The 12,578-nt window shown below is 41.7% G+C and overlaps 1 protein-coding gene across 3 annotated transcripts in view; it reads right to left on the bottom strand.

Annotated features, from left to right (window-relative positions):
- Window positions 1-1,614: 1,614 nt before the first annotated feature.
- The window catches only part of TBL1X (transducin beta like 1 X-linked), a 253,238-nt gene continuing 242,274 nt past the window's right edge, over window positions 1,615-12,578 (bottom strand). For all 3 annotated transcript variants that reach the window (XM_077815487.1, XM_077815494.1, XM_077815503.1), the window contains 5 exons: window positions 11,109-11,183; window positions 9,183-9,310; window positions 6,895-7,060; window positions 5,815-5,916; window positions 1,615-5,281 (listed from right to left, as the gene is read on the bottom strand). In XM_077815487.1, the coding sequence (XP_077671613.1) occupies window positions 5,255-5,281; window positions 5,815-5,916; window positions 6,895-7,060; window positions 9,183-9,310; window positions 11,109-11,183 (498 nt within the window). In that variant the 3' untranslated portion in view covers window positions 1,615-5,254. The remainder of the gene's footprint in view (window positions 5,282-5,814; window positions 5,917-6,894; window positions 7,061-9,182; window positions 9,311-11,108; window positions 11,184-12,578) is intronic.

Below are 12,578 nucleotides of genomic sequence, written 5' to 3'. Positions count from 1 at the left end.
ATAGGCTTCCAGGGAGTTTGTGGAATCTGTTATTGGAAGTTTTAAAGAACAGGTTGAACAAACACCTGGAATCAGGAATGTTCTAGGTTTATTTGGTCCTGCCGTAGTGCAGATGGCAGGACTTGATGAGTTCCTGAGGTCTCTTCCAGCCCTACTTTTTTATGATTCTATGAAAATACACCATATCAAAACCAGAGCCCAGGAAGGATGTAACTTGTGAAAGGAGGTCATTGGGCATGACAGTTAGGGTAAGATGGACGTCATGATGCACTATGAGCAAGATGCATACCATGCCCACTAATTGTAGCCTCCTCCAGTGACTAGGCAATGTGTTGACAGAGAATATTAGGTAACCAAGGACAGGCCAGATAAGTGAGCATGCTGCTAGAGATGGTTGTGAGTTGCTGGTGCTGGAGTTAATGCGTTAGGCAACTAATTCCTTTGGCAGGCTTCTGACAATCTCCGACCTTTCGCTCGAGTGAATGGACAGTGCACTGAGGCTGTCACACAAAATCTCTTACTGATTATGTTCTCATACGTCACGCAGGGGCATCTTATGTGCACTGCAGGTACCAGCTTGCATGGGATAAAGCTTTTCAATATCCTACATCTCTTGCTACTATATGTACATTTTAAGGCTCTCCACATATTCGGAAAACCCAGATGGGTTAACATATAGGACCCCTCAGAGATTAGCCGCTAGGGGAACCATTAGAAGGAACTGATAGGAGGATCAGAACAGCTCCACTCTGCTTGAGCACCAAGTCCATTGGAGCACCAAGATGCTTTTCATGTAGTGGGGGTGGGTAGATAAACAAATGGCTCTGCTAGCCACCTCTAGATATAGCTAACAGAAAAGAATTTACATGCTTACTGCATGAACTTAAGTACTGTGGTTACATTTTTTAAAATCATCTTAGGGATTTATACACATCTTCTCTTAAAATTAATGAGAGACACAAGGTGGGTGAGATAATCTGTTCTAGTGGACCAACTTCTGTTGGTGAAAGAGACAAGTTTTTGAGAGCCACAGAGCTCTTCTTCAGGTCCATGGAGGTCAAAAGCTGGTCTCTTTCACCATGTCTCTCTCATACCCTGGGACCAACATGGCTACAACAACACTGCAAACTTTAAAACTAATGTAAGATGTTTGTCTAAATCTTCTAGAGAGCTGTGAAAACTTCAACTGGCACCTGTAATCAAGGGCATGTCCCAGCTGCATTTATGACATCTATACTGGTCGTGGTGCCACACCTCAAGCAACGTGGTGGATTTAAAGCCTTGTCTATGTGAGAAAATTATACAATTTAACTAAATTGATTTAGACACTTATTTAGTTAGCCCCTTTTTATGGACACTTATTCTGGTATAAAAGTGCTTTATATGTATTTCACTTAAATTGATTCTTTACCATCTGGACTGCTCAATATTTAGTTATGCCCTTTTTGAAACAGAGTGTTTTTAAATAGAAGGGCCATTTGGGGAAAACAAAATTCTACAATAAATATGCTGCATTTTGACACATTCCTCCCAGCTCCTGAGCGTGGGAAGCAAAAAGTTAATGGCCAAAAAAGAAAAAGGAACAACATGCACAGAGTTCTCTAATATCAAAATATAGCAATTTATTCAAGACACTGAATATGATCTGTTGATTCTCTCCTTGAAACAAATGAGCTACAATACACAAGGTGATTTCTGAGAGTGTGCAGGTGGAGGGGAAACAAAACAGGGGTTGATGTTGTTTCAACAGAATCTGGGAAATGCTGAAATGAGAACCAAAGTCTGGCTGCAAGTCTGACACAGACAATAAAAACTGCAGAAACCAGAATTCAAAATTTCAGTGAGTGGCTGAAAGAACATTTCTGCAATTGACAAAGAACCACATTTTAAAAAAAAGTTAAAAAAAGAAAAAGGAAAAGTAAACCGCAAAACCAAAGCAGACCCTTACATTTGACAAAGTGCACTTCACTTGGCTCTAAAATTACCTAGGTTTGTTTTTTCTTTCTTTTTAAAAACAAATCAAAAGGAAATTCCTAAGATGTAGCATGGGGTTAGTGCGTGTTTAACCCTGTAACTGTCAGGCCCTTTAATGCCCCATAAGGGACCCAGTGTTTTCTACATTAAAGATGCAGTAACCTACATTAAAGAAGCAAAGCCTGGGCACGTATTCAAAGGTTGCTATTTTATCTCAAGGCCAGTTCCATGCAGCCAGTAAAGGTAAAATTCCTGTAAGCATCCAGGAAGGTTAATGGGTCAGTCTGCAGGAGGCTAACAAAATGTGTATGTATACAGAATTCTTCTTTGGGACAATAGCGCCTTTCACATGAGAGAATTTGATACTTGCCAAATTCTGAAACTGTGCTTTACTTGCTTTCTTCTTTTTATGTAACTTAGCAGAGACAAGATGGTGTTAATTTAGACCATTTCAAAAATGAAACATGTTTCTTTGACACCCACAAAGTATCTCCCAGTTAAAATTCCTGGAACAGGCTCCATCAGATTCAGATATGTCTGTGTAACAAGAAAGCCAGGCCAAAAAAGCAACTGAACTAAAATCACCTATCCTGTCATCACCACATCTTGATGTTTGGCCTGTTCAAGAGTTACACAAACGGCAGACCCAAAAGAAGCACACTGCTGAGCATGTCTTCTGCAGCCCCCCCAAATAGATGCTGCTTTCCTGTTATCCTTGAAAATTCAACCCAAGGCTCCTGTGCATCATAGGCACAGGCTTAAAATGAGAACCGTCAACACTCACAATGACACTAGTGAGTAATTACATCAGCAGTCCTTTATAAAACCTCACTGAACTTCTGTAATAAAGCTCAGTTCTCTCTTCTAACAAGGACTCTTTTTCCTATCATGAGCTTAAACAGGTCAGCCGAGGCAGCTATTATAAAACAGTTCAAAAATGTCATCTGGGCATCTAAAGTCCAATGCTCTATGGATTTGTTACCTCAAGGAAAATAACTTTCCTTCTTTCCACCTTCCATTCTTTGGGGGTAAAAAAGAGCAATAGCAATCAACAACCAATATTCCACCTAAATGTTTCTACTTCAGGACCGAAACATCTGAATAGTTTAATTGTTTTAATTACTTTCTGATCTCCAATCGTACATCACAGGGCTTGTGATGAGTGAGCAGTGGTTAGTTCCTGTGAAAAGGCCAAGATAGTGTCAGCGTGTCACAGTAAAGAGAGAAAAACATCAGATGAAATAAAATATTAATTCCATATACTAAGTAACTTGGGCATTTTCATACCACTTTAAGCATTATGGGTCAGGGTCTTACAAATTACTCCTGTTGGGCAACCCCACTGAAAGAAACGGGTGAGATTCTGTGTGGCACCTCTGAGAGGCACAGCACTCAACTTGCTATGGAGGTGCTATGGTGGCTTTAAGCCACTTTTGCACTGTTCTGATCCTGGGCTGCTCCATGGGATGGAGAGGGCCCTGGCATGGTTTAGTTCTTAGGGCCTAAGTTATGGCCACCTCCTTGAACTACTCCATGGTCTACAGCACTGCCGGGAATCTCCACAGCACTGTATGCTGCAACCCTGCCCACGGCACACCTTTTCTGCCCCTAACCCTGTGCCCTCTGTCATCATGATTTGCAAAGCATCCCAGAAGGCAATCTGATAGCTGTCTTCTGCAGTGCCTATACTAGGGGAATCCAAAGGGGAAGAAGGGATCCTATTAAATCTGTGGTAAAAGTCCCATTGACTTAATGGGAAGAGGATCAGCCCAATGTGATGACTAGTGGAGTGAGGTATTACCTAGTCAGCATGGTCTAGATAATACTTAGTCCCCCCACGAGTGCAGGGGACTGGATTAGATGACCTCTTGAGGTCCCTTCCAGTCCTATGAACTTGACTGAGAGTGACAGAATGCAGCCTTAATATGAATTTGGGACCATTTCTCCAAGAAAGAGCATATACAATTGTTTTCCTTTAATTACTACAGGTATTTGGGTATATGGACCCAAAGATATGAATTCTGTATATATAACCTCAAACTTCTGTATTCTTTTAATAAATGTACTTAGTCATACAGCCACAAAAATAAAAATTAGCCCATGTAAACTTCTGACTGCAGGAAGAGGTTATTGTTGTTTAAAACCTGATATTTGTTGTATGAAATGACATTTTCTTACAGCACTTTATGAGACAAAGGAGAGGAAAATGATACTGCATCTTTAATGTACCTTGGATTCCACTTGAGTCATTCTTTTGCTTGAATTACACAAAGCAGTCTACGTTTGGTGGCTATTTTAGGCTTTTAAAATTATGTTTAACATAAAAAATATTTTTTTCCAAAAATACACTGGGTTCTCTCTCTTAAAAGTCATCTTTTGCCTGTAAAAATCTTCCCCAGCACTGCATTCTTATATAAAGCACTTATTACACAATTTGCTGAAAGTGCCCTTGAGATGCTAAGATCTGAAGCATGGAGGGATTTTAAAAAAATAGGCGGTGGGGGGGGGGGGGGAAGCGGAGAAAGAGGAGAAGCAGACTGTCGAAAGTTTTTGTTGTCATGTCCAACTGGCTGCATCTACTGTGGGCACACAGGAGGGGGAAGAAGGGAGAGAGAGAGAGAGAGAAACAAGAAGGAGAAGGGAAGGAAAAAGAAAAAGAAAAAAAAAATCAGTTCCAACCTAAGCCTGGGATACTCCAGGACATAATATTCCAGCTGATAGAAAAACCACTGAACAAAAAAGTAGTCTAGAAAATAGAAAGTGTTGTGATTACAAAGTTGCGCGTTTCATCAGTACAAACTGGTTTTTGAATGTCCTTTGGGAGAGCAACTGTAGTGTCCAAATTGGAAGGAAAAAAATACACCACCACATGGAGGAGGATTTTTTTTTTCCCTTTTGGTTTATCACAGCATTTCGCTTAGTTTGTTTCTTTATTATTATTTTTTGGCACAGCTTTTTTTTTTTTTCCAGCCATCAAAGCAAGTTCTCAGATGCAAGTCAAACAGTGCAGTCTCTAGTTGGTGGCTTCATGCTTCCAAGGCTGAATATTCCAGGTGAAAACCATCCTCTCTCCCTCTCAAGTGACTGTGTTTTTACTCCTTGATGAAGGTTATGGGCAAAATACTAGACTTCTGTGGCCAGGGAGAGTTGGTTTCATTGTACACACTAACTTTTTTCAAGTTTGTACAGTTCTGGAGCTGTTAAGAATAGTTTTGAAGAGTGCTTCTCCCCACACATTCACTGCTGGTCCATTTGAAATTTCTCCTAAAACACTTCACCTTTACTTCCGCAGATCTAGAACACAAACCTAGAGGTGGAGAAAGAAAAGACCCACGAGTTAGAAACATTTCTGAAGCTTATTCCGAATTCTTAACGTGTGTGTGCTCAGGTTCTAAATTTGTAATAACGCAATTTACCAATAACTTAGATAATGCATCATGGAATACTGACTGGGGGAGAATTCTGCATTCACTAGCTAATGAGTGAGTTGTTTCTCATCTCTACTTGTTATGGTTCTACATGATAATCTGCAGGATTTACTCTTTAAGGGTCATGGTGCAGAAAGAAACAGTAGTGTTTGTATTTCTTTAATCATAAATATATTTCAAATAAAAGGTGGCAATCAAGGAAATGTGCGTTGAGGGGCCTGATACAAACCGCTTCAAGAAAATGGAAAGACACCATCTACTTCATGGAGCATTGAACTGGGCCCTAAATAAGGGAACACACCCACCCACCTCTGAGCTTTGTCCAGAGCGGGCAACAGTGCACAGAATTTGTGTTGGCCTTTGCACAGGATTTTCCCCAAAATATTTACAATGAATGAATACAAATGTTTACCGATCCGTCCGATGCACTTGCTCCCACTTTGTCTCCTCTAGCGTTCCAACAGACTTCAAAGATCCCTCCAGTGCCTCTGTAGCTATGTACTAGAGTTCCGCTCTAGAAAGCAAACCAATTTGCAAGATTTGACGTTTAAAATATTTTATTTTTATGTGGGCACTTATGGTTGTGGGTCTGCTGTGAGGTGCATTGGTGCCTACACTGTGAGGCACAAATACCAGGGGTGAAATCCTGGAACTATTCAGGTCAATGAGAGTTTTGCCATTGACTTCAATAGGACCAGGATTTCACCCAGTTGTCCTGTGAAGAGTTGGGATCCATATTGTATACACACTTGTCTGTAGCCCCATCCCAAATCCACCATCCCCACTAACTGGTGGGAACCACACCAGTTTCACTGCCAGGAGGGTCCCTGCGGTTTCTAATAGAGAAAGAAATATTGAAAATTCACGTCCTGAACATTTTTACTTCTTAGGAAAAAAAGAATGCTGTATATAAACAAGCATAGCTCAAATCGTTCAGCTTGTTCCTGGAGCAAGCTCTGCTAGGAAGTCACTATGAGCCCAAAGAGCTTTCTGGGCATTAGTCTGCAAAGAAGTAACTCCAAGTATCCCACTTTTTCACAGAGCCCTGTTATCCTGTACAACATCAGATCCACGTATCTTTGTGATGATAATCTCTTCACAAATATGCAATACTCTAAAAAATTAGTCCTGTGCATATCTGAATCTCAAATGAACCCAGCTTGCTGCGTAATAGGAGCATCAATCATTTCTAAAGGCTGCTGCACTGGCAGCTTGACACGCCTCATGTGCCCAGTGCAGTTTCATTTACACACCAACATCAAATTGAGACAATTGATTTTCTTGGCACAGTTCCACATTCAATGAACCTTTGGCAAAAACGTGAAAGGACAGGCACCTCATTATCTCACACCATCAGCTCAAAGGGTTTTCATGTCACGGTCAGGTTCACAAATTCAGTACATACAGATACATACATTTTCCATTTATCATTTCTGTTATTAACGTTCCAGCTAAGCCGCTTTTCATTAGTGTGTGTGAATCGAATGAGTACCTGAGTATTCCATATATGGACACATTTGTCAAAGGACCCACTGGCCAGGTATTTCCCATCAGGACTAAAAGCTACACTGTAGACAGGTTCTTGATGTTTGGTTAATGTATGAATGCAGACTCCTCGTTCAACATCCCACAGCCGAACAGTAGAATCGAATGAAGCACTACAGGAAAGAGTCAAACACAAGTGGGTGCTGACCAGGGAACTAGTTTATCTGCAGTTTGCAAAGATACTGTAAACAACTCGTGAGGACACATCCCACCTACAAACAAATGTGCACCAATACTTCCAACAGGAGAGGTATGGAAGGACTGAGATCTATCAAATCCTCTTAAGTGAAACAAATTTATTACGGTGAATGTGCATATTTGGAGCCTTTGGCTTCATGGGGGGGGGGAGGGAAGCGGGTTGTGGGTAGAAGTAGGAATATAGGAATTGCCTTACTGGATCAGACCAGCTGTTCATCTAGTCCAGTATCTTGTCTCTGACAGTGGCCATTACCTGCTACTTTGGAGGAAGGCTGAAGTAACTCTATAGTGGACAGGTCTCGGATAACCTGCCCCAGGGAAAGTTTCTTCCTAAGAGGATTTGGTCTCTTATCTAACAAATGAATTTTGCTTCATATTCTCTAGCATAGTGGTCCTTTACCTTCTTTCACCCTCCGCCCAGAAATTACTCATCGTTTCTTACCACAATCCACCTAAATCCAACGTTGTGGACTAAGGGAAGACAGGAGAAATCCCCTGTATTGTATAAAAAAACCCCAAACCCAACAATCCTCCCTCCAAACAAAACAAAACTACTTGACCAACAAAATAGATAAATTTAAGAGGCAACGCCGCTAGGATATCATACAGAAGATATGGTCATTATGTGCCAATTAGCTAATCAATCCAGTGGTCCAGGCATCGATTGACATTCCTAAGATTAAACCGATGTCTAAAACTGGACGAAGTTAAATCTTGAATAAATTTCTTTAGGTGAAAGTTTAACAGGCATCCAAGTTGTTCTACACCACTTAACAGAACTATAAAAAAATATCAATATCTATGCAGTTTTGCTTGATGGCTCTCATTAGAGTACATCCAATTGGTTTAATGGACTGCCAGATCCATACATTAGAGGGCTTCAATTAAACAGATTCATTTATATAAACCAGATGCCTGGGTGTTGGGTGCAGTGGCAACTGTATCCTTTTTTTACTAAAGTACACCTCTACCCTGATATAACACGACCCGATATAACGCGGGTTCGCATACAACGTGGGAAAGCTCCGACACACAGCTCTGAGCAGCGTGTTGAGCGTGCCGGGCTGGGGCTGAGGGGTTGGATAAGGGGCAGAGGGTCTCGGGGGCGGTCAGGGGCTCCCCCCCCCGCAGGCTCTGGGAGGCAGGAGCTGTGGGGGGCACTTTTGGGGGCCCTGCAGTTCCAGAGTGGCCCAGGGGATTAGTGAGGGGCCGGGAGCAGCCTGCTCCGCTTCCCTCGCCCCGGCCCCAGATGTGTCACTCAGGGGAGGGGGCTTGTGGGAAGGGATCTCCCCCCGCACTCACTGGCAGTGGCGGAAGCGGAGCAGCCCGGCCCCAGCCCGCTCCACTCCACCAGCTCCCAGCAGTGGTGCTCTGCTTCCTGCCGCAGGTGAGTGCGGGACCTTTCCCCAACCCCGCCCACCCCCCGAGCGACACAGCTGGGGCTGGGACAAGGAAAGCAGAGAGGGCTGGGGCCGTGTCGCTCCGCTTCCCGCTGCCGGTGAGTGCAGCGGACGACCTTTCCCCAACCTCCCTGCGCTCACCGGCGGCGGGAAGCAGAGCGCCGCGGCTGGGAGCTGGCAGAGTGGAGCGGGCTGGGGCTGCATCACTCCTCTTCCCGCCGCTGCCGGTGAGTGCCTGTCAGGGGGCGGGGGGGGTTTGGATAGGGGTAGGAGCAGTCAGGGGACAGGGAGCAGGGGGGTTGAGTAGGGGATGCGGTCCTGGGGGTATTTAGGGACGGGGGGTCTCTGGAGGGGGCGGTCAGGGAACAAGGAACAGGGAGGGCCAAAGCAAGTTCGATATAACGCGGTCTCACCTATAACGCGGTGAGATTTTTTGTCTCCCAAGGACCGCGTTATATTGGGGTGGAGGAATAGTTTAGAAATTAAACACTATCTGGCTTAATTTTCCATGTTTGTTGTACGTTTCCTCCCTCTTTGGTCAATCCCCACTCATCCACTAACAAAAATGATTTTCAGTCTTATTTGCAGATAGCCTAGTAACAAGCATCAGCAGGAGAGGAGGTGGTTTTGTTTTTACCTGGCTAACATGATGTTGGAGTTTGGGTTACTGGTGCCTGGTCCTGTAGGACTCCATTTGATAGTATAAATCTCTTTGCTGTGAGCCTGAAGGTCATGTACACATGTATCTTGCTTCATACTCCAAATCTATGCCAGGTGAATCGGAAAAAAATCAGCCAGGTATCTAAACTTTGCAATCTTTTCTCAACTCCTGGTTTTCAATCCTTCCTTTTCTGTTTGTATATGACAATTGTATATATATTGCACATGCGCGCGCACTTACAGCATAGCAAAGGAATTTAAATATAGCTTATTTACATAACAATTTGCTAATTGCCATACGTACATCTACACACTTTACATTACATATTGTGCGAGAAAGGCCTTGCAAATTTAACTGTGTTTATTCACTAGATCAAGAGAAGCTGACAATTGTTGTCCTGGCCATGGAATCTAACCTGAATTTATATTACATGTTTCAATCCTAGTGTGAATTTGTCAAAACCATTTTAAGTATGGCTTAGATAAATCTTGATTGTTCCAAACATCCTGCTAGTATTCTGATTTGTTTTACTGATGTCTTTAATAACATGTCTGATGGAATCAAATCAATAATTTATGCACTATTATGCAAGTCAATATTTCAATATCAGAGAAAGAATAAGTTGAATGGAAATGACATGTTTTATAGTGAAACTGCTCTGCAGCTGCCTGACAAACCAAAACCCCTCAACTAATTTTTAGGGGGGAAAATAATCCAAAATTACAGATATTCAGTGGTAGAGAGATGCTGGAAAAGCAATAATGCTCAAACTCACTGGATATAAATTAGCAGCAGGAGAACAAGCCAATGTGTTTGTGAGCCACATATACAGCAGTGTAGAATCAATAATGAGGAATATGATACCACAATTTGGAAACAGCACATGCTTTTGGGCATCTAAGTAACAGAAAGCTGTGGAGAAATGGGGTGAAATTCAGAGAAGAGCAACAGAAGTGATTAAAGAACTGGAGGGATTGAGTTCTGAGAAAATCGTTAAGAGAAATGACTAAATATGGATAAATAATTTATTAAAATGTATATGGGTGTGGGTGGACAGAAGAACCATCTAACAAATATCTGAGGTGTATAAAGCACCAAGGAGTTAGAGGGTAAAACTGAGCAAAATATTATTTAGGCTGAACATGATGATCATGATGGTCCCTTCTGGTCTTAAAGTTTCTCAGTATAGAATTTATAATTGAGAGATCCTTTCAGGGTTTGTCTGCACTTAAAAGTTTTGCCTCTTTAAATATTCTGATGCTTATACTGGTACAGTTTATTCTGGTTTGGGAACCAAAATAAGCTATACTGGGTAAGGGATCTTTACACTGGTATAACTCCATCTGTACTAGGGCTTTTGCCAGTATAACTATGTCAGCAAACAAAAACAAAAAACAAAAAAACACATTACTTACTGACAATTATATTTTTTAACTATTCAGTGTGGATCAGGCTTTAGACTGGAACAGTTTTCCAGGTGAAATGGTGAAAACCTTATTGGCGTATTCACTGTAAACTATGGTGATTAAACACTTGTTAATGTACAGTGAGGATCAGTCCTGTGTTGGCAGGGAGACAGGATGAACTAAAATATGGTCTTCAGTTCAAACTGCTAGAATTCCATCACAGTGACATATTGACAGTAGATCCTAATTGAAATAGTATGCTCAAGTTTTCTTTCTGCTTCCCTTTGTTCATTCTTATTTCACTCAAAAATGGTAAGATGAAACCACCATTCATGCAGAGAGTTTTAATAGTATGGTAGCATCAGGCTGGGGAAAAAAAATGTCAACAGAGACGAAAAGGTCTTTTTTAACTACATGAATGGAAAACCTTATAAAGTAAATTTCTCCAGGGGAAAAATACTGAGCAGTCTGGAGGCAAGCCATCAAATTACATTACCTTTAATGTCATATCATCAGAGCAGGACGCTAGTAGCATACCAGAAGGGTCCCATTTAATTGCATTGACTTCATTCTGAAATAAAGATTGATTTTCTAAGTGAACATTCCAAGTTGCCTGCATTGTGCCTGGCACCCAGCAGAGGGCACTCAAATGTTATTACTCCTACAAGTGAAACTATTGAAAATTACATTCCATTCTTCATTACCTTACATGTGAAGACATCCCTTTTCACATCCCACTATCCAAATACATATGAGGAAGGGAAACCAATTTTTTGTGTCAATGAATGATCCACACAATTAGCTACCATGTTCCTGACATAACTGGTGTCAGGAGCAAAGTCTGGCAATCATCAGATTCTTCCTACACGACAGAATATTTGACAAACCCTAGTCCCAGACCATTTAATGGTGCAACAATTAGCTAATTTAAAATAATTTCTGAGGTTGACATTCCATTAATCTAACAAATACTTTTCCTTAAGAATATATATGTATATACCTACGCACATACACACACAAAGTTCTACGGACTAGTCTCAAATAGTGCAACTCTTCAGAGGTGCTTTGTCTATACCAGTGTGTGTACTAATGTACTAAGACAAAATGCAACTTGGAGCATTAGCTGGTTTGTGGTCCTTAAACCGGATCAACTTCAAAACCACCTTTCAGTCTGAAAACTTTGTTATCCACTATTTGTACCAATAACACCTGCAGTGACGATAACTATATGAAGTTAGAGGACATTTTTTTCTTTGTTTTTCTCCAGTTTACTTTGTGTATTTGACTACACTTGGTGTGTAATCAAACCCACTGTTTCCCCTATCTAGTCAGCCAGTTCCCCTGTTTCCTATGGGTCTTTCACATGCTAACAGGGGGGAAGAAAAGCATTTTTAAAAGAGAAAAATGTGTTGTGGGAACATAGTAATTGGGCAGAGTACTTGGTGGCAGGGATAGTACCTGTAACTATTTTTAACTCATTTCCCCCCTCAGATACAGACACACAATTTCAGCTGTAGTTAACAGGAGTTGCACACATATATTTGAGGGCAGGATCTGGCCCATGTGCAGAACGGAGCAGTCAGTCCACTCAATAGAAAACATCAGCCTATGGATGAAGGCCTAATGTGGAGGCAGCATCACCTTTTGAGAAAACATCAGCTTAATTGAGAACTGTAGCCATCGTGATTAGCAACCAGACTCCATGTGGACCAATTCTCCCTCAGGCAGAGGTGGCCACCTGAGGGGAGTTACAAAGTAATTTCATATGGTAGAATAGCTCAGCAGTGTTCTTGTGAAAGAAAATCTGCAGCATTAGCCTGTGGCTACCATTAAATAGTCACAAAGAGAGATAGTCAAGACGAGAAAAAAATGAGGAGTCTATTTAGGTATATAGGCAGGTGGGGAATGGAGAGAAGGATGAGAGAAATACCTATTAATGGATCTTATCCTACTCAACCCAATTCAT

This window comes from Eretmochelys imbricata, chromosome 1, assembly GCF_965152235.1.
Source record: "Eretmochelys imbricata isolate rEreImb1 chromosome 1, rEreImb1.hap1, whole genome shotgun sequence".
In the NCBI taxonomy this organism is placed as follows: Eukaryota; Metazoa; Chordata; order Testudines; family Cheloniidae; genus Eretmochelys; species Eretmochelys imbricata.
The sequence above is the reverse complement of the archived record's forward strand: the minus strand, read 5'-3'. Positions and strand labels throughout refer to the sequence as shown.